Source organism: Oncorhynchus kisutch, linkage group LG19 (genome assembly GCF_002021735.2).
Source record: "Oncorhynchus kisutch isolate 150728-3 linkage group LG19, Okis_V2, whole genome shotgun sequence".
NCBI classification, from domain to species: Eukaryota; Metazoa; Chordata; class Actinopteri; order Salmoniformes; family Salmonidae; genus Oncorhynchus; species Oncorhynchus kisutch.
In genome coordinates, this window is record NC_034192.2 from 51913368 (window position 1) to 51939761 (window position 26394).

The following is a 26394-nucleotide window of genomic DNA, read 5'->3' on the forward strand; positions in this document are numbered from 1 at the left end:
CCGCACCACGCTACCTCACCACACTACCTCACCACATTACGCTACCTCACCACACTACGCTACCTCACCACATTACGCTACACTACCTCACCACACTACGCTACCTCACCACAATACGCTACGCTACACTACCTCACCACACTACCTCACCACATTACGCTACGCTACACTACCTCACCACACTATGCTACACTACCTCACTACACTATGCTACACTACCTCGCTACACTACCTCACTACCTTCACCACACCATGCTACACTACCTCACCACCTCACCACATTACGCTACACTACCTCACCACACTATGCTACACTACCTCACCACACTTCGCTACACTACCTCACCACACTTCGCTATACTCTCTTACCACACTATGCTACACTACCTCACTACACTATGCTACGCTACCTCGCTACACTACATCACCACACCATGCTACACTACCTCACCACACTATGCTACACTACCTCACTACACTATGCTACGCTACCTCGCTACATTACCTCACCACACTTCGCTACACTACCTTACCACACTATGCTACACTACCTCACCACAGTACCACCACACTACCTCACCACGCTACCTCGCCACATTACCTCACCACACTACCTCACTACACTACCTCACCACACTACCACACCTCACCACACATTACTACTTCACCGCACTACACGCTACACTTTTCCCTTTCTAGACCTCTCAATCTGGTGTGCTTCAAGTCTGGGGTGTGCAGGCTTTTGTTCCAGACCAGCACTAACACAACTGATTCAACAAATCAAAAGTCTTGATGTGAAGTTGAATAACTGCATTGGGTGTATTAGTACTGGGCCGGACTGAAAGTCTGTGGACTGAAGAACAGTGCTTTAATCCTAGACTCGTCACCTTGCCACACATAACTGTCTAGTCACTGAAGCTGGAGTGTCTGTCCTTTGAAGATTAACTTGAGCATGGTTAGACTTGAGCATTCGTATTAAGCAAAAAAAATTATAATGGTTATTCTGAAACCTTCCCTGCTGGTATACAGTTGACTCATTGATAAAGTAGTGAATGGTAATGACCCAAATGGCACCCTATTCCCTATATAGTGCACTGCATTTGTCCAGAGCCCTAGGGTGCCTGCTCTTTAATGCCATAATCCACTATTATGTCATGTGTGTGTGTGTGTGTATATGAGTGAGGAGTCCTAGCTAACTGCCCTCTCTGTTCTCCCCACAGGGGGGGTGCAGTGTCTCTGGCCCAAGTGTCACAGACAGTGGGAGGAATATCATCTTTAGCCGCTAATCCCTGCAAATTCGAGGAGAGAAAAAGTGCCAGTGTCACTATAGGCCTTAAGAGCCAGAGATGATTCATTCTAAACCTCAAAGTGAAGGATAACAAGTGGCCCAGACTCCTGTGACCTCTCATCCCACCACCTCCTCCTTCACCTTCACTCTGTTCGAGTCATTTCCTCTAACCTCTAAACTGTGTAACGTTCTCCATTCCCCCCGGCTGGTTCAATCTATGCAGACACAGACTGACTGGATGACCATCTGGACCTATGTAAATCAACACGAAGACAACAAACCAACCAGCAGAGAGGCCTTGAAGACGGACTCTCCTGGATACTGCCTGAGATGTCAGATGCTACTCTGGATGGGGCTGGAGGCTGTAGGCTGTTAGGCTAGCTAGGCCATGCTGCTCCCTGTGCCTTCCTCCTCTCCCATGCTGCTTCCAGGAGACCTACGGGCTACAAACATCATTATCGTCACCGTCATCTTCATCACTCACCAATGCCACAGGAAGTACGGTGCCTAGGAGGGGACTGACTGAACCTCAACTATTACGGACAGAGTGAACTGGAAACACACACACACACACACACACACACACACACACACACACACACACACACACACACACACACACACACACACACACACACACACACACACACACACACACAGCCCCTTCAGCTGTGGAACAGACAAAGACAGAAGGCAAAGAGATACTAAGCACTGAGAGGGTAAGTTAAACAGGTTTCTCAAACATCATCTTCAGAGATTTGAGGTTCAACATATTTGTACAAAGTTGCTCTGTAATGTCTTAAAACATACCCTGTCATAAGTTCTCTATATTCTACTGAGATATACAGCTCATTTGTGTCATTTCAGAAGATGTTTTGAAATTCTTAGAGCAATGCCTCAGAGTAAATAGCAGTGAGTGAGGTAGGAAGGACAGAATCCAAATTAAACGACCAAGGAAAACAGACTCACTAGGGAGGAGAGAAGGATTGGAGGAGGAGCGAGCTGGGTGGGGTCTGATTGAGCCAATCTCAGTCAGAAGAAATGGAGTGAGTGAATAAACAAAAGGACGAGGAGCTGAACAGATGAAAGAGATTATCCAAGGAGAGAGAGATGAAAAGAGAGGGGGGAGGGAAAGGAGAAAGAGGGTAGAGAGAGCAGGCGGGCGGGCGTCACAGAGCGCTACATGCTATTTGTTATTCATAGTGGAGACTCTCCAATATATTTTTATGCTCCCTGACTCCCTCCCTCCCTCTGTTGGGTGAACGTTGGCTGTTGCACTACTTTGAAACCGGACGTTTTGTGCTAAATATACATAGACTGAAACACCTCCAGATCCGGTCTTGAATCCGGATATAACTTTATCAATCATTATCATCAACGTGCCAAAACTCCTCCACAAGGCCCTGACGTCCACATGAGGATATCACTAGATACACAGCAGCATTACATCATTATTAATGATTCTCCTTTTAAAACCAATTCATCCAATTCTGAGTATCTCACAACCCACTGCCAGAGTCAGCCTCATCTCCTTCTCTCAGTCTGTCCATCTCTCCATCTGTCTCTTTCAGTCTCTTGCTCTACTCCTCCCTCTCATTGTTGCCATCTCTTGTTTGCTTTGCATCTCTTGTTTGCTTTTGACTGGAGCCGAGGGGCAATTTTGCATGTTGTCCTGAGAGTGAGAACACACACACATACACACTTGTGGAAAAACTTGCCTGCAGAGCATTTGTTTGTCAAATGTTCTGTCAAATCATGTCAAGCACTTCAGAGGACAGGAAAACACATGTTCAAGACTGAAACCCCTAGAATATACTGCACTGTACACAATAACGTATCATCTCATTTCTTTATTTTTCTGTCATATGAACAGTATGCTATAAAACTCAACTGACATTCCTTTTTGTTTTTCTGAATTGTAAATTGATGGCGCCCTCAAATATTCAACACCAAAAGACAAGCAGAGAAATGTAAACCGAGGAACGTATAAATGTTTTTAAAAAAGGACATGTAAAACATCCACTTAAATATTTCTTGGGAATTCAGAAGCTCTTCACTGAATAATTTATACCACATTTAGAGAACAATAACCACTGTAGCCACACACACAGACAGCATGCATAATACTGTACATCTCAGGTTGTTGTGAGTGAATGTTTGTGGTTTTTCTAAATCCCAGTTACGTTGCCTCTCCGACTTGTACAACAAACTACAGACATGCACACAGTGCCTTCGGAAAGTATTCAGGCGCCTCAACTTTATCCACATTTTGTTGTTACAGCCTTATTTTAAAATTGATTAAATTAACATTTTCCTCAGAGATCTACACACAATACCCCATAATGACAAAGACAAAAAACAGAAAGACCTTATTTACATAAATATTCAGACCCTTTGCTATGACACTCTGCACTGAAGATAGGAAACACTGTCACCACTGATAAATCCACTATAATTAAGCATTTCTATAAGCATTTTTCTATGGCTGGCCATGCTTTCCACCTGGCTACCCCTACCCCGGTCAACAGCACTGCACCCCCCACAGCAACTCGCCCAAGCCTCCCCCATTTCTCTCTCTTTCTAAAATTATCTGCTGAAATTGTTGCCACCCTTATTACTAGCCTGTTCAACCTCTCTTTCGTGTCGTCTGAGATTCCCAAAGATTGGAAAGCAGCTGCGGTCATCCCCCTGTTCAAAGGGGGGGACACTCTTGACCCAAACTGCAACAGACCTATATCTATCCTACCCTGCCTTTCTAAGGGTCTTCAAAAGCCAAGTCAACAAACAGATTTACCCGACCATTTCGAATCTCACCATACCTTCTCTGCTATGCAATCTGGTTTCAGAGCTGGTCATGGGTGCACCTCAGACACGCTCAAGGACCTAAACGTTATCTTAACCGTCATCGATAAGAAACATTACTGTGCAGCCGTATCCATTGATCTTGCCAAGGCTTGACTCTGTCAATCACCACATCCTCATCGGCAGACTCGACAGCCTTGGTTTCTCAAATGATTGCCTCGCCTGGTTCACCAAATACTTCTCTGATAGAGTTCAGTGTGTCAAATCGGAGGGTCTGCTGTCCGGACCTCTGGCAGTCTCTATGGGGGTGCCACAGGGTTCAATTCTTGGACCGACTCTCTTCTCTGTATACATCAATGATGTCGCTCTTGCTGCTGGTGAGTCTCTGATCCACCTCTACGCAGACGACACCATTCTGTATACTTCTGGCCCTTCTTTGGACACTGTGTTAACAACCCTCCAGGCAAGCTTCAATGCCATACAACTCTCCTTCCGTGGCCTCCAATTGCTCTTAAATACAAGTAAAACTAAATGCATGCTCTTCAACCGATCGCTGCCTGCACCTGCCCGCCTGTCCAACATCACTACTCTGGACGGCTCTGACTTAAAATAGGTGGACAACTACAAATACCTAGGTGTCTGGTTAGACTGTAAACTCTCCTTCCAAACCCACATCTCCAATCCAAAGTTAAATCTAGAATTGGCTTCCTATTTCGCAACAAAGCATCCTTCACTCATGCTGCCAAACATACCCTTGTAAAACTGGCCATCCTACCAATCCTCGACTTCGGCGATGTCATTTACAAAATAGCCTCCAATACCCTACTCAACAAAATGGATGCAGTCTATCACAGTGCAATCTGTTTTGTCACCAAAGCCCCATATACTACCCACCATTGTGACCTGTACGCTCTCGTTGGCTGGCCCTCGCTTCATACTCGTCGCCAAACCCACTGGCTCCATGTCATCTACAAGACCCTGCTAGGTAAAGTCCCCCCTTATCTCAGCTCGCTGGTCACCATAGCATCACCCACCTGTAGCACGCGCTCCAGCAGGTATATCTCTCTGGTCACCCCCAAAACCAATTCTTTCTTTGGCCGCCTCTCCTTCCAGTTCTCTGCTGCCAATGACTGGAACGAACTACATAAATCTCTGAAACTGGAAACACTTATCTCCCTCACTAGCTTTAAGCACCAACTCTCAGAGCAGCTCACAGATTACTGCACCTGTACATAGCCCACCTATAATTTAGCCCAAACAACTACCTCTTTCCCTACTGTATTTAATTAATTTATTTATTTTGCTCCTTTGCACCCCATTGTTTTTATTTCTACTTTGCACATTCTTCCACTGCTAATCTACCATTCCAGTGTTTTACTTGCTATATGGTATTTACTTTGCCACTATGGCCTTTTTTTTGCCTTTACCTCCCTTATCTCACCTCATTTGCTCACATCGTATATAGACTTGTTTATACTGTATTATTGACTGTATGTTTGTTTTACTCCATGTGTAACTCTGTGTCGTTGTATGTGTCGAACTGCTTTGCTTTATCTTGGCCAGGTCACAATTGTAAATGTTTTTTTCACCTTTAAATAAAGGTGAAAAAAATATAAATAAATAAACACTCGTAATTGAGCTCAGGTGCATCCTGTTTCCATTGATCATCCTTGAGATGTTTCTACAACTTGATTGGAGTCCACCCAATGGTAAATGAAATTGATTGGACATGATTTGGAAAGGCACACACCGGTCAATATAATATATAAGGGCGCAGGAGTGGCTTTGGGACAAGTCTCTGAATGTCCTTGAGTGGCCCAGCCAAAGGCGCTTCAACAAAGTACTGCGTAAAGAGTCTGAATACTTGTGATTTCAGTTTTGTATTTGTAATAAATGTGCAATTTTATTTTTTTGACCTTTTTCTTTGTCATTATGGGGTATTGTGTGTAGATTGATGAGGAAAAAATACAATTTAATAAATTTTTTAATAAGGCTGTAAAGTAACAAAATGTGAAAAAAGTCAAGGGGTCTGAATACTTTTTTGTTGGTTTATTCAAATTTATCAAGGGGGGGAAAGATGTTTTCCAGAATATTAACATCACCAATATTACCTAGGCTACCAATATTACCTAGGCTAATCTGATTCTAATTCCCCTCCTAATGTTTCCCCCTCATCATGAGAATTAAAACATCTAAAATCCTTTCACTAATTTTCTCTCTCCAGTTCTCGTTAAACTTGATCCCATCTCTCGGTGTTCCTCTCACAAACTTCACTTCCCCTCCATGTCATTGTAAATAAGAATTTGTTCTTAACTGACTTCCCTAGTTAAATAAAAAAATAAAAAATAAAGTTAACATGCCAATCAATCCTCTTCTGGTTGGTAGGAGGGACCCATATTATCCTGACAACTTCTGGTTGGTAGGAGGGACCCATATTATCAGGACAACTTCTGGTTGGTAGGAGGGACCCATATTATCAGGACAGCTTCTGGTTGGTAGGAGGGACCCATATTATCCTGACAACTTCTGGTTGGTAGGAGGGACCCATATTATCCTGACAACTTCTGGTTGGTAGGAGGGACCCATATTATCAGGACAGCTTCTGGTTGGTAGGAGGGACCCATATTATCAGGACAGCTTCTGGTTGGTAGGAGGGACCCATATTATCAGGACAGCTTCTGGTTGGTAGGAGGGACCCATATTATCAGGACAGCTTCTGGTTGGTAGGAGGGACCCATATTATCAGGACAGCTTCTGGTTGGTAGGAGGGACCCATATTATCAGGACAGCTTCTGGTTGGTAGGAGGGACCCATATTATCAGGACAGCTTCTAGTTGGTAGGAGGGACCCATATTATCAGGACAGCTTCTTGTTGGTAGGAGGGACCCATATTATCCTGACAACTTCTGGTTGGTAGGAGGGACCCATATTATCAGGACAGCTTCTTGTTGGTAGGAGGGACCCATATTATCCTGACAACTTCTGGTTGGTAGGAGGGACCCATATTATCAGGACAGCTTCTGGTTGGTAGGAGGGACCCATATTATCAGGACAGCTCCACTCCATTGGGCACAGCGACTATTCATACACTTTCTTTGTTCAAACACCCAACAAAAGACATCACATCACTAAAAATTGAAGACAACACATTTACACAACACAAGAATTTCAAAATCCAGAAATGAGCTGTAACTCTTATTCTTTCTCTTTCCTAAAGCACAACGACTCTCAAAACTCATTAACTCTCGGTCTCTCTCCCACTCACAGAGGGTGGGATTATGGCTGCCGAGAGTCTGACCGAGCTCCGTGATTGGCTCTTTCTGCTCCTCCTGTGCCTGACTCTATTGGCCGAGATGCTGGAGTTGGCGGCGGCAGCAGTTGCCATGGAGGAAGGCGAGGAAGACTTCCCGTGCCCGTCAGTGTGCCGGTGTGACGAGGGCTTTGTTTACTGTAACGACCGGAGCCTGAGCATGATCCCTCCTCTACCGTTAACAGCTACTGTTCTCTACCTACAGAGCAACCGGTTGGCCAACTCCGGCCTGCCGGCGTCGTTAGAGCGCAGCAGTAGTATCCGTGTGGTCTACCTTTACGCCAACCAACTAGACGAGTTTCCTATACACCTGCCGCCGTCGCTACGGGAACTACACCTGCAGGACAACAACATTCGGACGTTGCCGCGCACGGTATTGGCCAGGTTACCGTTGCTAGAGAGGCTACACCTGGACGACAACTCCATCTCCACGGTGAGCATTCAGGAGCGGGCCTTCTCCGGTACGCGGCGGCTGAGGTTACTCTTCCTCTCACGGAACCACCTGTCCAGCATCCCAGCTGGCCTCCCGGCTTCTTTAGAGGAGCTGAGGTTAGACGACAACCGCATCAACACCATCCCCACCCACGCCTTCCGGGGCCTGGCCTCACTGAGACGCCTGGTCCTGGACGGGAATCTCCTGGCCAACACCCGCATCGCCGACGACACCTTCTCCCGCCTGGCCAACCTCACGGAGCTGTCGCTAGTCCGCAATGCCCTGCAGGCCCCACCCATCAACCTGCCCAGCACACACCTGATGAGGCTGCACCTGCAAGACAACGGACTGATTCACGTGCCTCGGGGGACCCTGGACGGGATGAGGAGGCTGCAGCGGCTGGATCTGTCAGGTAACCAACCAGCCTGATGCTACCTGAGCCTGATCAGCCCTACATTACACATTTTATTATCCCAAGGCCAAAAAAGTCTAAATAATAGTGCCGTTATCCAAAACATAATTACAGGCTACTGCACATTACGCACGACAGAACCACAGAATTGATGGAGAGAAAGACAGGGTGCACTTGCGTGCGCACTGATTTAAAATAACAATATTAGACTGATGGGCTGTTTTAAAACTCTGCAGTTGCAATTTAAAAAATGCATCTTTACAATGAAAAAAGAAGGAAACCTCCGAAAGCCAGATGGAGATGTGTAAATTGGACATGCATTCAGTCCTTATATTACTGTTCTGCTGCAGCAAATGTATTCCTACCGTCCACAAGAAAAGAAGTTGCCATGATGAGATGATACATGCATTGTGAACTCCTCTTCATACTGAGATGCGCTGTCTGTCCCCACCCTAAGAGTTAATGATTGATCATGCAGATAGCAGAGAGTAGACCTTGGCCCGTAGAGAAGACAGATTTAGATATTGCATATAATTTAACACTTCCATTTCAAGTCATGCTGTTCATAAAAATAACATTCAAATTTACCGGTTTCTCGCAGTTATTTATAAAATCGGGAAAAGGGAGTGGGTTTGGGTGGTAAATCTCGGTAACCCGGTTCCCACTGTTCAACCCTAATGAGAACAGCTGCAAATAGTTTGCTTAGGATTCTAGTTAAGATTTGACATTGCTCTGAGTCTAGACATATACTCTGTATATTGCAGAGTAACTTTAGTGAACTACTCACAAAATTAGCAGCAGATGAGCATATTATTCTACATCAGGTGCCATACGTAGAGTGACTTGTGTCCACTTCCATGCCTGCAGGGAACAACCTCACCACTCTGCCCCGGGGGCTGCTGAGGGACACGGACGGCCTGGAGCTGTTGCTGCTCCGGGGGAACCCCTGGTACTGTGGCTGCAACCTGCACTGGCTCCACGCCTGGCTGTATGGCCGCGGGGCGGCGGTGACAGTACGGGGCCTGACCTGCCACGGACCGGAGGCGGTGCGAGGCCAGGCCCTCAGGGACCTCTCTGGGCTCATGGACCAGTGTGAAGGCCCCCCAGGAGGGGTGAACAGTGTGGGGGGTAGAGGAGGAGGTGTCACTAGTACTACCACCTTTCCCCCCACCCAGGGCTCTCTGTTCACCCTCAGAGCCATACGGCCGGGCCTGGTGAAACCATTACCACCGGGAGGAGAGGCGGGGGGTCATGCCTCACACAACGCTTTAGAACTCACCGTGAAGCCTCTGTCGGCGGACAGTGTGCAGGTGACGTGGCTGTGCCCGCGGCCGGCGCCCTCCTTCCGGCTGTCCTGGCTGAGGCTGGGCAGCAGCGCCGCTCTGGGTTCCATCACAGAGACGCTGGTACCCGGGGAGAGACAGCAGTACCTACTAACCCAGCTCACGCCACGATCACACTATCTCATCTGCCTTCTCCCCCTGCGCTCCACCTCCTCCCACTCTGGAGGGTCACAGAGAGGACAGCAACAGGAAAAGGACACAATAGACCAGAGCCCCGTCTGCTCTCAGATAGAGACGGGGGAGGCTCTGCGCCCCGAGGGGGGAAATGGGGGTGAGGACTCGGACACAGAGATGGCAGCCCTCCCCCTGGCCGAGATCATTGGCGGAGCCACAGCCCTAGTCTCCCTCATACTCATCTTCGGCATCTTCTGCTGGTATGGCCAGCGCACCGGGTATGTCTCCGGGGAAACAGACTCCTATGGGGTCAGAGGTCAGCGCGTGGTCGGGAAGCCGTACGATGACTACGTGGAGTCGGGTACTAAGAAGGACAGCTCCATCCTGGAGATCAGGAGCCCCGGCTTCGCCATGACGCCCATGACGACCCATCAGCCACTGCAACCCAAAGGAGGTGAAGATGTGACCTACGTGCACACCATCTTCCCCTCATCGCACGGTAACGGCACCTACCGAAGCAACCAGAGTCACAATGGCATCATCACCCAACTGGGTCACACGGCAGGCTACGGGACCAACCAGGGTTACCGGGAGCAAGGGATGATCCCGGATATAGACTACTCCTACACGTGATGACATCCACTCAGACACACTTCTCCCACCCCCACCGGTTGGATGCCGTTCTAAGGATACGGTTCCAGCAGGCGGTTGGTTGGTTGGTTGGTCTCCTTGGTTCCAAAGTACCCTCTGTGCCTCCTCACTTCTGCTCTGAATCTTATTTATCTGTTACTGGCTGACTGGCTTGGGTTGCTGTGTCCCCACAGGGCCACCCCACATACATGTTTGCTGGGTGACAGAAGTGTTTCAGTGCTTCTCATGTTTATACATTGTTTTGAGGTCTCAGTATCTTTACAGCTACTGTACTCTTCCTTCTATTCCATAAAAGACCGTTAGTAGTTTGAGGTGGATGTTTAGGCGTAGGCAGACGCTAAAAGGCAAATATATTCCAGAGAGAAACACTTTTGTAGACTGCTACACTATATATACAAAAGTATGTGGACACCCTTTCAAATGAGTGGATTCGGCTATTTCAGCCATACACGTTGCTGACAGGTAAAAAAATCAAGCACACAGCCATGAAATCTCCATAGACAAACATTGGCAGTAGAATGGCCTTCCTGAAGAGCTCAGTAACTTTCAACGTGGCACCGTCATAGGATGCCACCTTTCCAACAAGTCAGTTCTTCAAATGTCTGTCCTGCTGGAGCTGCCCCGGTCAACTGTAAGTGCTGTTATTGTGAAGTGGGAATGTCTAGGAGCAACAATGGCTCAGCCGCAAAGTGGTAGGCCACACAAGCTCACAGAACAGGACCGCCAAGTGCTGAAGCACGTAGAAATGGTCTGTCCTCGGTTGCAACACTCACTACAGAGTTCTAAACTGTCTCTGGAAAGCAACGTCAGCACAAGAACTATTCGTCGGGAGCTTCATTAAATGGGTTTCCATGGCCGAGCAGCCGCACACAAGCCTAAGATCACCATGCGCAATGCCAAGTGTCGGCTGGAGTGGTGTAAAGTTTGCCGCCATTGGAGTCTGGAGCAGTGGACTCGAGAGTGATCACGCTTCACCATCTGGCAGTCCAATGGACGAAACTGGGTTTGGCAGATCTCAGACGAACACTACCTGCCCCAATGCATAGTGCCAACTGTAATGTTTGGTGGAGGAGGAATGATGGTCTGGGGCTGTTTTTCATGGTTCGGGCTAGGCCGCTTAGTTCCAGTGAAGGGAAATCTTTACGCTACAGCATAACTGGCAACTGGCCTGCACAGAGCCCTGACCTCAACCCCATCGAACACCTTTGGGATGAATTGGAATGCTGACTGCGAGCCAGGCCTAATCACCTAACATCCGTGCCTGACCTCTAATGCTCATGACTGAATGGAAGCAAGCCCCCACAGCAATGTTCCAACATTTTGTGGAAGTCCTTCCCAGAAGAGTGGAGGCTGCAAAGGGGGGACCAACTCCATATTAATGCCCGTGATTATGGAATGAGATGTTTGACGAGAGTGTGTCCACATACCTTTGGTCATGTAGTGTATACAACTACCTACTTCTGTATTTGCTGAGTAGACACACGGGTAAGGGTTTGATGGTAATAGTCACAACAACTCATCACTGACTGACAGAAAATATATATGTTCCTATCTTAGACCTCTACTTTTCTCTTTCCCCTCCTGTTTTTATATTTTATTTCTCTGTTTATTTTGTGCTGCAGAGAGAGAGAGAGAGAGAGAGAGAATGAGAGCGAGATAACTTTGTTCTAGCTGAGAAGAGCTGATAGCAGCTCTGAGGGACAGGGGCTCCTACTGCAGCGATGTCCGCCCGGGGACTCTAGTGAGAGGGAGAGATAGGAGTAAGCATAGGGAGGTTAAAAAGAGAGACAGAATAATTGAGGAAGATAATAAAAGAGGGAAAGGGTGAAAAGGAAGAATATAGGCCCTGATCCTTCGAGAGAGATAAAGAGAGAGGGAGAAAAAGTAGGGAGCGAGATAGACAAAAGAGGAGGGAGAGTGAAGAGGGAGGGAGAAAAAGTAGGGAGCGAGATAGACAAAAGAGGAGGGAGAGTGAAGAGGGAGCGCAAAGGGAGGACTAATGGCAGAGGGAAACAGTGAAAAGGGTAGGAATATAGCTAGGACCTCATCCAAAACCTGCTACTTCTTAACAGGACCAGTTCATTTCTACTTGACCTATTATTGATATTTTAGTACAGGAAGGGGCAGACAGTGAAAAGAGTGTATTCATCAAACGTGCCCATCTTTAAAGAGATAAAATTGTTATTACAATTACAATTGTTATTACAATAATTCAACATATTGGCATTTCCCTTAACATACAGAACACCAATATTAAAGGATATATCCTTTTGCTTATTGCATGTCATCATAATATGAATGGCAAAGGCATGTTAACTGGACAATCATACAGAAATGTCTGCAATCAAATTAAGTAAATCAAGCAAAAGGCATTTTCTATTGGTTGCTATCAGGAAAGATGAAGGGAAAAGCATGTGTTTACAGTGATGTACCCATTCAGCACGCAAACATCTGAACACAGCAAGCTGTAATAGCCGTACCATTACAGCTACTTAGTATCTACTTAGTATCTACTTAGTAGCTCTGTGTGCATCATAGTCAGTCATTCAGATCCAGCGAGACAGTCAGGTCACAGGTGGGGGGGGGGGGGGAAGAGTTCCGTAGAAATCATGGATGAACCAAACTGCAGCACTGTGCATCTATGCACTCTAATCACACACTCTGAAGTGTATTTCTGTCACTCTACGTATATTATAACAATGTTCTGGCCTCTCAATCACAACTGAATCACAATGGAGAGAAGAGTAAAGAGAGTGATGGGAAAAGGAGGGAGAGAAAGAAAAGAGTGTTTGAGTGAGTTATGTATACACTATAGTTTTTATTATAAACTGGGTGGTTCGAGCCCTAAGTGCTGATTGGCCACGGGTATGACAAAACATGTATTTTTCCTGTTCTAATTACATTTGTAACCAGTTTATAATAGCAATAAGGCACCGAGGGGGTTTGTGGTATATGGCCAATATACCACAGGAGTTTTTCCAGGCGCTCCGCGTTGCGTCGTACATATGAACAGCCCTTAGCCGTGGTATATTGGCCATATACCACACCCCCTCGTACCTTATTGCTTAAATATACCATGCTAAACTTAATTAGCCTTGTGTCTTTTTCCAATCCAAAACTCCAGTGGGAAAAGCATTCTGGGGGAAGAGAAAAGATCTAGAGCCTTCTTTAGGTCTTAGAAACCTTTCCTTTCAATACGCTCAGCTTTTCACAATGTCTTATGTATAAATCTAAACAGTGAGAACTGTTTGTTTGGTTTCTTTGATTTTCTATGCGAATAAAAAAAATATATTGGTTAAACTTCAAATGTTTTCATATGTGTTTTATTGAGAGGTGGTGGTGGGTTGTGTTAAATTATACTGTACAAATATACTGGCATAATATTAGGAAGAATCAAGTCAACTTAAATATACTGAACAAAAATATAAACGCAACAATTGACGATTTTACTGAGTTACAGTTCATATAAGGAAATCAGTCAATTGAAATAGATAAATTAGGCCTTAATCTACGGATTTCACATGACTGGGCAGGGGCTTAGGCCCACCCGCATAGGCCCACCCACTTGGGAGCCAGGTCCAACCCTGGGGAGCCAGGCCCAGCCAATCAGAATGAGTTTTTATTTCAGACAGAAATACTCCTCAGTTTCATCAGCTGTCCGGGTGGCTGGTCTCCGACGATCCCACAGGTAAAGAAGTTGGATGTGGAGTTCCTGGGCTGAAGTGACTACAAATGGTCCGCGGTTGTGAGGCCGGTCGGATGTACTGCCAAATTCTCTAAAACGACGTTGGAGGCGGCTTATGGTAGAGAAATTAACATTTAATTCTCTGGCATGAGCTTTGGTAGATTTTGTTTCATGTCGGTTATTTATTAAAATATTCACTCCCTGTACTTGCTTCTCGTCTCCCATCGTCAGTCCTCACAGAATGCTGACATCACATATTGGAAGCATCAGAGTTTTTTCTCCTGGCTCCCCAGCGCCCGGCTCTCGCCCGGGCTCCCGCTCGGGCTCTCGCCCGCCCCCCACCCCCGCCCAGCTCCGCCCCCTCGGCTCCCCTTCGGCTCGCCCGGCCCGGCTCCCCCTCGGCTCGGCTCCCCCCCGGCTCGCCCAGGCTCCCCCCGGCTCGCCCAGGCTCCCCCCGCCCCGGCTCGCCCAGGCTCCCCCCGCCACGGCTCCGCCTCGGCTCGTCCAGGTGTGTATCGTCCAGTGTGTATCAGCATGCTCTTGATCGTGCATGCGTATCTAGTCTATATGGTCTGGAGACGTGTGTGTGTGTGTGTGTGTGCATCTAGTCTACATAGTCTGTCTGTATGTTAACGTGAGGACAAGCCTCCCATTCTAAGTGAGTACTAATGCTGTAAGCACAAATCAATATAACAAGCCAGGGAGGGCATAAGTGTCTATCTCAGACAAACAGTTTGTGTAACACAGTACAGGGCGGGTGTGTCTGTGTTTATACGTTGTATTAGTCATACGGGATACACATATACACCGTCCAACAAAATGCTTACTTGCAGTTTCCTTCTCGACAATGTAGTGCTGAGTGACTAACCAAAAGGTCTGTTATTTTTAAACTAATTCACCTACCTTGGTTTAATTATTTGAATTACATTTCGTTAGTTGCTTTTCTGTGACCTCAATGCTCAGTTTCTCTAGAAATAAATCCAATCAAGCCTGAACTGTGTGGTAGGGATTTGTAGTTTCCAACAGGCCAATATTCTACATAGTTTAGTGCAGAAAACGTGGTAATTGACTACAATGACCATAATCCATTGTGCACCTAATTATCCGGGCTGTGTGCTGCAGACCAGAGAGGGAGAGAAGAGACTGAAGACCTGGGATTGAGAGCAGTTGTGTCGCAAGGTATCTCTACCTGAAAATACATGATCTAAGTGATTAATAATTGGTACTCTGTCATAAAAGCATGCCTTATTTACTTTGAAGAATTACTAAAATAGTGATTTTGTCAGACAGCATAGAGAGGAGATGATGACTTGGAATAAAATAATAAAGTCATCAAATAAAACAAATGTAATATAAACAACAAGTCAAGTAATGTGAGTACATGATGGTTAATAAATGATAAGCAGTAATGTTCAATCACTACCATCATGGGACTTTTATTAATACTTTTATGTGCTGTTACAGCACTCAACCCATATAACACAGTGCATTTAATGTTTAAAAAAAATATCGAAACCAAAATCGAAAACCGGGCTAATTAATTCTGTCAAAACCTCAAAAAGCACTAAAATCGCTCAACATTATGACAACGCAACAACAATATGAAATCAAAGATAACAATACGAATATAAAGTAAATGGCGCAGTAGAATAGCATAGGGCTGACCCGATTTAGTTGACTGGTCGATTGTTTGGTCGATATATGGTGCACAAGACACCTGTGTGATTGGCACCGGTATGAGTGGACTAATCCATTGTGGAGGCCATAGGGGTGGATAGTCCATCACTCTAAGACATGTGATACTGACATTGTATATGGTTATATTATGTTAAAATAATGGTGCAACACTAATAAATCTAATATTATTTTATAACAAATGTGCTTTGTCCGTCATTGGATACGGTCGCTGTCCACCGTTCTGAAACCATCTTCAGTGCGCCCCGTAGAACTGGCACCATTCCCTATGTTGCTACAGTGGGGAGAACAAGTATTTGATAACCTCAAAAATCGGCAGTGTTTCCTACTTACAAAGCATGTAGAGGTCTGTAATTTTTAATCATAGGTACACTTCAACTGTGAGAGACGGAATCTAAAACAAAAAATCCAGAAAATCACATTGTATGATTTTTAAGTAATTAATTTGCATTTTATTGCATGACATAAGTATTTGATACATCAGAAAAGCTGAACTTAATATTTGTACAGAAACCTTTGTTTGCGATTATAGAGATCATACGTTTCCTGTAGTTCTTGACCAGGTTAGCACACACCGCAGCAGGGATTTTGGCCCACTCCTCCATACAGACTTTCTCCAGATCCTTCCTCATGATCATTGATGCCCCACGAGGTGAGATCTTGCATGGAGCCAAAGACCGAGGGTGATTGACCGTCATCTTGAACTTCTTCCATTTTCTAATAATTGTGCCAACAGTTGTTGTCTTCTCACCAAGCTGCTTGCCTATTGTCCTGTGGCCCATCCCAGCCTTGTGCAGGTCTACAATTTAACTCTGATGTCCTTACACAGCTCTCTGGTCTTGGCCATTGTGGAGAGGTTGGAGTCTGTTTGATTGAGTGTGTGGACAGGTGTTTTTTATACAGGTAACGAGTTCAAACAGGTGCAGTTAATACAGGTAATGAGTGGAGAACAGGAAGATTTCTTAAAGAAAAACTAACAGGTCTGTGAGAGCCGGAATTCTTACTGATTGGTTGGTGATCAAATACTTATGTCATGCAATAAAATGCAAATTAATGACTTAAAAATCATACAATGCGAATTTCTGCAATTTTGTTTCAGATTCTGTCTCTCACAGTTGAAGTGTACCTATGATAAAAATGACAGACCTCTACTTGCTTGTAAGCAGGAAAACCTGCAAAATCGGCAGTGTATCAAATACTTGTCCTCCCCACTGTATGTGCATAATAGCAAAGTTAACCAGCATATTGGGATTGAGAACAATGTGGCGGAGGCCACAGCAGAGACGAGGATACATTCCCTGCCTTAGCCTAATTATCTAAGAAAATTGAGGAAACAAACTTAATTAGGTCTATAATCAATAGCCTAAATGTCAAACGTGCCCGTCTTCATAAATCCTCCATATACATACAGACAACACTGTTTCAAACAGGCAGAACAATGATACTGTAATCTAACAGCACCTGTTTGTCACACATAATATACACACAGCTCTCACAACTATACCCTCCTTTTTCTTGATCTCCTTATTGTTATTATTACTATTATTATTAATCATCAATATTATAATAAGTAATGTTATCATTAGTAGCTTGTACAAACACTATCGAGCTGACACGTGTTACTGTGTTCTGAGTTTGTCATAACCAGGAGATATTGGTCGCATGCGATGCATATATGTTTCATGTAAAGAGAGTAAGGGTTGAGGGATTTCAGTAACAGAACCTTTCAGTCAGAAACAAGTAAGAAACTAAATGGCTGAAATTATGCTTCAGCAAAAGACAGAGCTATAAACACAGCTGTGCTGTGGTGCCCTTTCGCTGCAGTAGGGAGGAGAGCGAGACAACGTGCGCCAGTGTTCAGCATTCTGATGGCTTGTAGATAGAAACTGTCTGTTGGTATCAGACGTCATACCATCTCCCCGACGGTAAGGGCATGTGTGTGTGTGTGTGTGTGTGTGTGTGTGCACCAGCCATCTAATCTCTGAAACCTTTCAGTGAGCTAGCTAGCCCATGTGATTGTGCTCTTCCTGTCCATTTAACTACCTCTCACTGAGTAGCACTAATCGTAGTACAGTACAAAACTGACAACCTTTGGCAATGACATTCAATTGATACAAATTAATTACGTTCCTAGTAGAGTAGCAGGAGAGAGAATGCACACTGCTCCAGCATCAGGAGAGCTCTCGGGCAACACAGCCTCTCTCCGACCTACAGAATAAACACCGACTCATTTCCGCCTCTTACAGATTCAATGACCCTACTTAACGACCCTACTTAACGACCCTACTTAACGGCAGGAATAGAAAAGGAAAAGTATGAGCACAGAACAATACAACCTTGTAGAATGGGTTCCTCTAGAATTTCCCATGGGAGTTTCATCCTCATCTCTGAAGAGGGTTTGCTAGCGCTTAGAATGTGCAAGACAAGTCAAGCATGCCCGAGGGGGTTAAACGGGGGTGAGAACATCAATCCCAATATTACCCATGTCGGTTGTGGCAACATTGGTTATGGTTTTGTTGTACTCGAGTCCCGATTTTCATAACTTGTGACTCAACTTGGATTCGACCATTAGTAACTCAGACTTGGACTGGCCTTCTCGACCTTTGGTAACTCGGACTCGCCCTTCTGTGACTTGTATTTGCACTTGGACTGGATAGGCTAATTTGATAAGCAGACTATTAGCAGCACTGGGTGGGCAGAGAAGCAAGGGTTCTGTTCTCTAGCAGTGGGAAGGATGCACCACACCCAGCACACGCAGCCTACATCAGCTGGTGAGCTGCGGGGGAGCATGCGATGATTGTGGGCAGAGAGGCAGGCAGGCTCCGTATCTGATCATAGGCTACACATCATACAAGCAAACCTCTTGCTTCCCCTTAACTATTAGTCACCAGCCTACTATTTAGCTTTGCCTGGTTAAGAAACACAAACTGCTTAACGAAATTGAAAAACAATACTAGTACTGAGTTTAATGCAGTGTTTTTTCCGCGTAGAAGTGTATATATGTATATAAAAACACTCAGCAAAGAGAAATGTCCTCTCACTGTCAACAATAAACTGCGTTTACTTTCAGCAAACTTAACTTGTGTAAATATTTGTATTTACATAAGATTCAACAACTGAGACATAAACTGAACAAGTTCCACAGACATGTGACTAACAGAAATGGAATAATGTGTCCCTGAACAAAGGGGGGGGGGGGGGGGGGCAAAATCAAAAGTAACAGTCAGTATATGGTGTGGCCACCAGCTGCATTATGTACTGCAGTGCATCTCCACCTCATGGACTGCACCAGATTAGCCAGTTCTTGCTGTGAGATGTTACCCCACTCTTCCACCAAGGCACCTACAAGTTCCCGGACATTTCTGGGGGTGAATGGCCCAACCCCTCACCCTCCGATCCAACAGGTCCCAGACGTGCTCAGTGGGATTGAGATCGGGGCTCTTCACTGGCCATGGTAGAACACTGACATTCCTGTCCTACCGCCCCAGACCATGACGGACCCTCCACCTCCAAATTGACCCCGCTCCAGAGTACAGGCCTCGGTGTAACGCTCATTCCTTCGACGATAAACGCGAATCCGATCATCACCCCTGGTGAGACAAAGCCGCGACACGTCAGTGAAGAGCACTTTTTGCCAGTCATGTCTGGTCCAGCGACGGTGGGTTTGTGCCCATAGGTGACCTTGTTGCCGGTGATGTCTGGTGAGGACCTGCCTTACAACAGGCCTACAAGCCCTCAGTCCAGCATCGCTCAGCCTATTTTTTCAAAATTTTATTTTACCTTTATTTAACCAGGTAGACCAGTTGAAGTTCTCATTTACAACTGCGACCTGGCCAAGATAAAGCAAAGCAGTGCGAGACAAACACAGAGTTACACATGGACTAAACAAACATTGTCAATAACACAATAGAAAAGTCTATATACAGTGTGTGCAAATGGAGTGAGGAGGTCAGGCAATAAATAGGCCATAGTAGCGAGGTAATTACAATTTAGCAAATTAACACTGGAGTGATAGATGTGCCGATGACGATATGCAAGTAGAAATACTGGTGTGCAACAGAGGAAAAAGTAAATAAAACAATATGTAAATGAGGTAGGTAGATTGGATGGGCTCTGTACAGCTGCAGCGATTGGTTAGCAGCTCAGATAGCTGATGTTTGAAGTTAGTGAGGGAGATATAAAACTCTCCAACTTCAGCGATTTTTGTCCAAACAGTAAAAAATGTAATTAAAATAAAACATCACAATTATTTTGGGGGATGGTAAAACATTTCCAGTGTAAACTTGAACGACTATAACCAGATATAAAGTAGGTTGAAAAGATAATGGATCTAGTGCTGTGGCGGTCATGACATTTTGTCAGCCTGTGATTGTCTAAAGAAACATGATATGAAGAAAATGTATTTCAGAAGAACAGAATAACATACTGTTGTCCTTATGTTAGGTCCTGATGTGGCTATGGCATATGGCTGTGGGCTACACTAGTTCATTTAGCAGACAAGATTTGCTTAGAATTCCGTGTCATTATTTTTTATAGTATGAAGAATACAATTGAACAAAGCTGAATAAAATAGAAAGGATATTTTCTACAAATGATTTCTGAGGGAATGTGCACATGCAGCTGTTCTGTGTTGAGAGGTTAACAAAGAAACAGGTCCTCCGATATGCTTAATTTAAAACTATTTCTGTAACTCTAGTTGTGATACAAAACATTGGGCTATATGTTTTGATTTGTAATACATTCTAAGGCTGCATGATGCAACTAATGATGATTTGAAAAAAGTTGCATGAAATAATGCACGAGCTCTGCTTTGTTTCTTTCACAGGCTGCACACACTTCATCAGTTTCTCATTCACCAAGTACTTGATAATATTCTCACCAGGCCTCAAAATTCCTGGCGGCATAACCCTTGTGTGGCCGTAATGCTCCCTAAAAAAAATCCATGCCTTTTGCGGATAAAGTGGCCGTTGTGCCCTTGGGCTGAATATAATAATTATAATTCCCTTCTCCCAGTTGCCATGCTCCGAAGCACCTCTCACTCACATGGCTCTCTCAGATATCTCAATTCTTATTAGCCAACGCCCATCACGTGATTGGTTCCTTCTCACAAGCATCTCAGCATCTCTTCACTAGCTAAGAAGTAAGCTACAAGTGAAGACTAACACATCGGGGACGCAACTGTGCTAGTTCCTCTTATCCAATTCCGAGACGCATATTGAAGATGTTAGAAGAACTGTCCTCATTTACTTTGTGTCAGCCAACAAGATGAGTAGGCCTAACGACCAGCAAAATCACTAGCTTATGTCAATCTACTATCCCCCACAGTACAAAAGTTGGAGAGGATGGAACGATGGGAGAGGAGTGGCCTTCCCGACGTCTACCCCAGCTCCCCCACTGCCGACATCACCTACGTCATCCTCTGGGTCTGGCGCACTGCGTCTCTCCCCCCCGAGGGAGTACGATGGAGCGGCGGCTGGGTGCCAGGGATTTTTGCTCCAGCTAGAGCTCTACCTGGCTACCGTGCGTCCGGCTCCCTCGGGTGAGGAGAGTGTGAGCCTCCTCGTCTCCTGTTTAACGGGCAGGGCCCTGGACTGGGCTAACGCGGTCTGGAACAGTCCAGACTCGGCTCGGGACAACTACCTGGAGTTCACCCGCCGTTTCCGAGCTGTGTTCGATCATCCACCAGAGGGTAAAGCGGCGGGTGAGCGACTGTTCCACCTCAGACAGGAGACGAGGAGCGCACAGGACCTCGCGTTGGAGTTTAGGACCCTAGCTGCTGGTGCTGGGTGGAATGACAGGGCCCTGATGGACCATTACCGGTGTAGTCTCCGGGAGGACGTCCGCCGGGAGCTAGCTTGCAGGGACACAACTCTCTCCCTGGATGAACTAATAGACATGTCTATTCGATTGGACAACCTGCTAGCTGCCCGCGGGCGTTCAGAAGGGGTCCTGTTAATTCCACCTTCCAGCTCTCCCACTCCCATGGAGTTGGGAGGAGCTGCATCTAGGGGGATCAGAGGGGGCTCCTCCTGCTCCTATTGTGGACCGAGAGGACACACTTCGGACCGGTGTTGGAGGAGTCCCTCTGGGAGTCGAGAGGGTCGGCGGAACACTCCTCGGCCACCCCAGGTGAGTAAGCACCAAACTCACCCAGAGCTCCCTGTTGGTCACATGTTTTTGTAATTTTTTTTTCCTGCGTTTTTCCCCTCTCTTCAGCATAAGGCGCTAGTCGATTCAGGCGCAGCTGGGAGTTTTATGGATCGTGGACTCGCCCGTAAATTGGGTATTCCGTTAGTACAGATAGACCCACCTGTCCCCGTGCACTCCTTAGATAGCCGACTGTTAGGGTCAGGGTTGGTCAGGGAGGCCACGATTCCGCTGGACATGGTAACGCAGGGGAATCATAGGGAGAGGATCAGTTTCTACCTTATTGATTCACCTGGGTTTCCGGTGGTGTTGGGGGTTCCCTGGCTGGCTATTCACAATCCCCTTATTTCCTGGAAACAGGGGGCTCTTAAGGGGTGGTCAGACGAGTGTTCAGAGAGGTGTATAGGAGTTTCCATCGGTGCCACGACGGTGGAGAGTCCAGACCAGGTTTCCACCGTGCGCATTCCCCCAGAATATGCCGATTTGGCTATCGCTTTTAGTAAGAAGAGGGCGACCAAATTACCACCTCATCGACGGTGGGATTGCGTGATAAACCTCCAGGAGAACGCTGCACTTCCCCGGAGTCATGTGTACCCGCTGTCACAGGAGGAGACGGTGGCTATGGAAACATATGTCACGGAAGCTCTGAGACAGGGGTACATTCGGCCCTCCATGTCACCCGTCTCCTCAAGTTTCTTTTTTGTGAGGAAAAAGGAGGGAGGTCTGCGTCCGTGCATTGATTATCGAGGTCTCAATTCGATCACAGTGGGTTTTAGTTATCCGCTACCTCTCATCGCTACGGCGGTGGAATCATTCCACGGAGCGCGTTTCTTCACAAAACTGGACCTCAGGAGCGCGTATAATCTGGTGCGTATTCGGGGAGGAGACGAGTGGAAAACAGCGTTTAGTACCACATCAGGCCACTATGAGTACCTCGTCATGCCGTATGGGTTGATGAATGCTCCAGCCGTCTTCCAATCCTTTGTAGATGAGATTCTCAGGGACTTGCACGGGCAGGGTGTGGTAGTGTATATTGATGACATCTTGATTTATTCCGCCACACGCGCCGCGCATGTTTCCCTGGTGCGCAGGGTTCTTGGGCGACTGCTGGAGCATGACCTATACGTCAAGGCTGAGAAATGTGTGTTCTCCAAACCAGCCGTTTCCTTCCTGGGTTATCGCATTTCCAGCTCGGGGATGATGATGGAGTGTGACCGCGTTAACGCCGTGCGTAATTGGCCGACTCCGACCAAGGTAAAGGAGGTGCAGCGATTTTTAGGGTTTGCCAATTACTACCGGAGGTTTATCCGGGGTTTTGGCCAAGTAGCGGCGCCCATTACCTCACTGCTAAAGGGGGGGCCGGTGCGTCTGCAGTGGTCAGCAGAGGCTGATGGAGCCTTCAACCAGTTGAAGGCACTGTTCACTGGGGCTCCCGTGTTGGCGCATCCGGACCCTTCGTTAGCATTCATAGTGGAGGTGGATGCGTCCGAGGCTGGGTTTGGAGCCGTGCTGTCTCAGTGCTCGGGCATGCCACCGAAGCTCCGTCCCTGCGCTTTCTTTTCTAAGAAGCTGGGTCCGGCGGAGCGGAACTATGATGTGGGGGACCGGGAGTTACTAGCTATGGTAAAAGCCCTGAAGGTGTGGAGACACTGGCTAGAGGGGGCTAAACACCCTTTTCTCATCTGGACTGACCACCGTAATCTGGAGTATATTCGAGCAGCGAGGAGACTGAATCCGCGTCAGGCTAGGTGGGCCATGTTCTTTACACGTTTTAGATTTACGATCTCTTACAGACCAGGTTCCCTCAACACTAAGGCCGACGCGCTGTCCCGTCTCTATGACACCGAGGACCGGGCCATCGAACCCACTCCCATCCTTCCAGCCTCTCGGCTGGTGGCCCCAGTGGTATGGGAGGTGGACGCGGACATCGAGCGAGCGTTGAGGGTTGAACCTGCGCCTACACAGTGTCCGACTGGTAGAAGTTACGTACCGCTTGGTGTCCGTGATAAGTTGATTCGGTGGGCCCACACACTACCGTCTGCGGGTCATCCGGGGATTGATAGGACGGTGCGGGGTCTTAGGGGGAAATACTGGTGGCCCACCTTAGCTAGGGATGTGAGGCTCTATGTCTCTTCCTGTTCGGTATGCGCCCAGAGTAAGGCTCCTAGGCACCTTCCTCGAGGGAAGTTACAGCCCCTCCCGGTTCCTCAACGGCCATGGTCCCATCTCTCGGTAGATTTCCTTACTGATCTTCCCCCATCTCAGGGGAACACTACCGTTCTGGTCGTTGTGGATCGGTTCTCTAAGTCCTGCCGTCTCCTCCCATTGCCTGGTCTCCCTACGGCCCTACAGACTGCAGAGGCCCTATTTACCCACGTCTTCCGGCACTATGGGGTTCCAGAGGATATCGTCTCCGATCGGGGTCCCCAGTTCACGTCTCGGGTTTGGAAGGCGTTTATGGAGCGTCTGGGGATCTCGGTCAGCCTTACCTCTGGTTATCACCCCGAAAGTAATGGGCAGGTGGAGAGAGTAAACCAGGAAGTGGGCAGGTTTCTGAGGTCGTATTGCCAGGACCGGCCAGGAGAATGGGCGAGGTACGTCCCGTGGGCAGAGTTGGCCCAGAACTCTCTTCGACATTCGTCCACGAAGATGTCGCCATTCGAATGCGTACTGGGCTACCAGCCGGTCCTGGCTCTGTGGCATCAGAGTCAGACCGAGGCTCCTGCGGTGGAGGAGTGGGTACAGCGCTCTAGAGAGACCTGGCGGGCAGTCCAGGATTCTCTCAGGCAGGCCAGTGAACGGCAGAAGGAGAGACGCTGACCGCCACCGCAGCGAGGCCCCGGTGTTCGCACCAGGGGACAGGGTCTGGCTCTCGACCCGAAACCTGCCCCTCCGCCTGCCCTGTCCTCGAGGCCGGGGTCGGCGCGCTGCGGGAGCCGCGCGTCAGGGGGGGGTACTGTCACGAACCTTGCCGAAGACGGTGCCTCTTCCTGTTCGGGCGGTGCTCGGCGGTCGTCGTCGCCGGCCTATTAGCTGCCATCGATTTCCTTTCCGTTTGTTTTTGGTTATTGGGTAATTGGGTACACCTGTTTTGTATTAGGGTTTGTTTGTATGGTATTTAAGGGCACTAGGCCTGCTGGGTATTTGTGCGGGCTTGTTTGTGTTACTCTGTGTTTGATGGTGTGAGTTATTTGTACATTTATTCTCCGGACTATTTTGTCCTGTTGTTTGGACCGGCAACCTATTATACGCCCTGTGTGTTGGCGTGACTGTTTTGTTGCACTGGGGAATAAATTTGAAGGAAAGACTGAACCCTGCTCTCTGCGCCTGATTCCACCCACCACCACTCCTAATTGATCGTAACAGGTCTCCTAATTTTTGTCCAGAGCTGTGTATATATATACACACACAGTGGCAAGAAACGGTATGTGAACCCTTTGGAATTTCTGCAGAAATGTGTCAAACTTTGATCTGATCTTCATCTAAGTCATAACAATAGACAAATACAGTCTGCTTAAACTAATAACACACAAACAACTATACGTTTTTTGTCTTTATTGAACACACTGTGTAAACATTCACAGCGGAGGGTGGAAAAAGTATGTGAACCCTTGGATTTAATAACTGGTTGACCCTCCTTTGGCAGCAATAACACCAACCAAACGTGTTCTGTAGTTGCGGATCAGACCTGCACAACGGTCAGGAGGAATTTTGGACCATTCCTCTTTACAAACTGTTTCAGTTCAGCAATATTCATATTTTATTTATTTTTATTTTACCTTTATTTAACCAGGTAGGCAAGTTGAGAACAAGTTCTCATTTACAATTGCGACCTGGCCAAGATAAAGCAAAGCAGTTCGACAGATAAAACGACACAGAGTTACACATGGAGTAAAAACAAACATACAGTCAATAATGCAGTATAAACAAGTCTATATACAATGTGAGCAAATGAGGTGAGAAGGGAGGTAAAGGCAAAAAAGGCCAAGATGGCAAAGTAAATACAATATAGCAAGTAAAATACTGGAGTGGTAGTTTTGCAATGGAAGAATGTGCAAAGTAGAAATAAAAAATATTCATAGGATGTCTGGTGTGAACCGCTCGAGGTCACGCCACAGCATTTTAAAATCGGATTGGGCCACTCCAGAAGGCGTATTATCTTCTGTTGAAGCCATTCTGTTGTTGTTTTACTTCTGTGTTTTGGGTTGTTGTACTGTTGCATCACCCAACTTCTGTTGGCGGACAGATAGCCTTACATTCTCCTGAAAAATGTCTTGATAAACTTGGGAATTCATTTTTCCGTCAATGATAGCAAGTTGTCCAGGCCTTGAGGCAGCAAAGCAGCCCCAAACCATGATGCTCCCTCCACCATACTTTACAGTTGGGATGAGGTTTTGATGTTGGTGTGCTGGTCCTTTTTATTCTCCACACATAATGTTGTGTGTTCCTTCCAAACAACTCAACTGGAGTTTCCTCTGCCCACAAAATATTTTGCCAGTGGCGCTGTGGAACAT

The 26394-nt window shown here is 46.7% G+C and overlaps 2 protein-coding genes across 4 annotated transcripts in view; one reads left to right on the forward strand and one right to left on the reverse strand.

The window, feature by feature from the left end:
* The window catches only part of macrod1 (mono-ADP ribosylhydrolase 1), a 109093-nt gene that overhangs the window by 75453 nt on the left and 7246 nt on the right, over positions 1-26394 (reverse strand). The gene's annotated exons all lie outside the window — the stretch shown is intronic.
* Positions 258-13654, forward strand: LOC109864960 (leucine-rich repeat transmembrane protein FLRT1-like). Of its 2 annotated transcripts, XM_031797201.1 has the most exons (3): positions 258-2007; positions 7358-8245; positions 9113-13654. In XM_031797201.1, the coding sequence occupies exons 2-3, from the start codon at positions 7369-7371 to the stop codon at positions 10333-10335; spliced, it is 2100 nt and encodes a 699-aa protein (XP_031653061.1). In that variant the 5' UTR covers positions 258-2007; positions 7358-7368; the 3' UTR covers positions 10336-13654. The 2 variants fall into 2 exon arrangements, with proteins under 2 accessions (XP_031653061.1, XP_020308644.1); XM_020453055.2 differs by lacking the exon at positions 258-2007 and having other exon boundaries at positions 6143-8245.